This window comes from Mus pahari, chromosome 23 (genome assembly GCF_900095145.1).
Source record: "Mus pahari chromosome 23, PAHARI_EIJ_v1.1, whole genome shotgun sequence".
NCBI lineage: Eukaryota > Metazoa > Chordata > Mammalia > Rodentia > Muridae > Mus > Mus pahari.
In genome coordinates this window covers 14,083,302-14,084,834 of record NC_034612.1, presented here as the reverse complement: position 1 = coordinate 14,084,834, position 1,533 = coordinate 14,083,302, and the positions used below count along the sequence as shown (strand labels likewise).

Below are 1,533 nucleotides of genomic sequence, written 5' to 3'. Positions count from 1 at the left end.
AAAGAAAGAAAGAAAGAAAGAAAGAGGAAGGAAGGAAGGAAGGAAGGAAGGAAGGAAGGAAGGAAGGAAGGAAGGAAGGAAGGAAGGAAGGAAGAAAGGAGAGGCCAGATGTGGCCGTGCTCACCTCTCATCCTAGCATCCAGGAAGGCAAGAAAGGGAGATCTGGTTCTGATCAGCCAGAGCCCCTGTCTCAGAGATGAGGAAAAGCGTGCATCTTGGTGTCTGCTCCTACGATGTGGGTAGGAGTCAGACTAGATGATTTATGCTTTCTAATACTTGGACCTTAAAGAGGAAATCCAGAACTCTCTTCACTTCCATCGGGAGGCTTGGGGTCATGGAGCCACAATGTAGATTTAGGAGGCTGGTGTGTCTTGAAATGACACAGAAGGAGCCAGCCTCAAGGCTAAAGACCTGTCCTGCTCCGAGCCCTCTGAGCCCCTTCTCTCATGCAGAGTACTTTGACTGAACATCATCAACGTGTTCTCCCTCCCACAGAAGAAGAGCCGAAATGAGACCCATGGGCAAGGCAGCGGAGTGGAGATCCTGGAGAACCGGCCCTACACAGATGGTCCTGGCGGCTCTGGGCAATACACCCACAAGGTGTATCATGTGGGCATGCACATTCCTGGCTGGTTTCGCTCCATCTTGCCCAAGGCAGCCTTGCGGGTGGTGGAGGAGTCCTGGAATGCCTACCCCTATACCCGAACAAGGTGCGTCTGTCTGCCTCTAGCTCCTCGGCATGCCATCAGGAGGAGCATTCCTGGCAGGTTCAACTCCTGCTCCCCCTGAAAGTATCAAACTCTGCCTCACATATGTCCCTGATGGTTCACAGTTGTCACATGCAGGAAAGGGAAGGGTGCCCTGGATGCCTGCCTCCCAGAAATACCAATGGAGGACATACAGGCAGGAATTGAACAAAGGCTGCCATCTAGGAAACTTCAGGGAATAAACATTCATTACGTTCCATATGAAGGTAGACCAGATGGTCCAAGATATCCCACCTCTGGAATACTCAGCTGTTGTAGCAGTGCTTAATACATCCCATAGTAAGCAGGACTTTTCTCAGAGCCCAGTGGCAAACCCCACTTTTTGCCTCTCAGTTCAGTGCTAGCTTGCATTGACCAAGGGCACTCCCCTCTAGTCTCCCAGGGCTTCCTCCCCAAAAGCCCCACATCTGGAGAGTGCTGGGAGCTAGTTTAGGATTTCTCCATCCCAGAGAGGAGCTGTTCTATTGGCTTTGTGCAGGTGTCATGTGCCAGCAGTGTCTGGCAGACCCACCAACTCTATAGCACACTGCCATTGTAGCTGCGTATGTATTCCCACCAAATCATACTCACATGGGTGCCTTTGTAGGGCTTCTAGAAGCTACCAAGGAAGTTCATCAGATCTCATCCCTGCCTCTCTCTCTCTCCCTGAAGCTCTCTTGGCCATTCTTTTTTTTTTTTTTTCGAGACAGGGTTTCTCTGTGTAGCCCTGGCTGTCCTGGAACTCACTCTGTAGACCAGGCTGGCCTCGAACTCAGAAATCCGCCTG

The 1,533-nt window shown here is 51.3% G+C and overlaps 1 protein-coding gene across 13 annotated transcripts in view; it reads left to right on the top strand.

The window, feature by feature from the left end:
* The window catches only part of Pitpnm2 (phosphatidylinositol transfer protein membrane associated 2), a 131,826-nt gene that overhangs the window by 105,557 nt on the left and 24,736 nt on the right, over window positions 1-1,533 (top strand). For all 13 annotated transcript variants that reach the window (XM_029533691.1, XM_029533689.1, XM_029533690.1 and 10 more), the window contains one exon: window positions 496-710. In XM_029533691.1, the coding sequence (XP_029389551.1) occupies window positions 496-710 (215 nt within the window). The remainder of the gene's footprint in view (window positions 1-495; window positions 711-1,533) is intronic.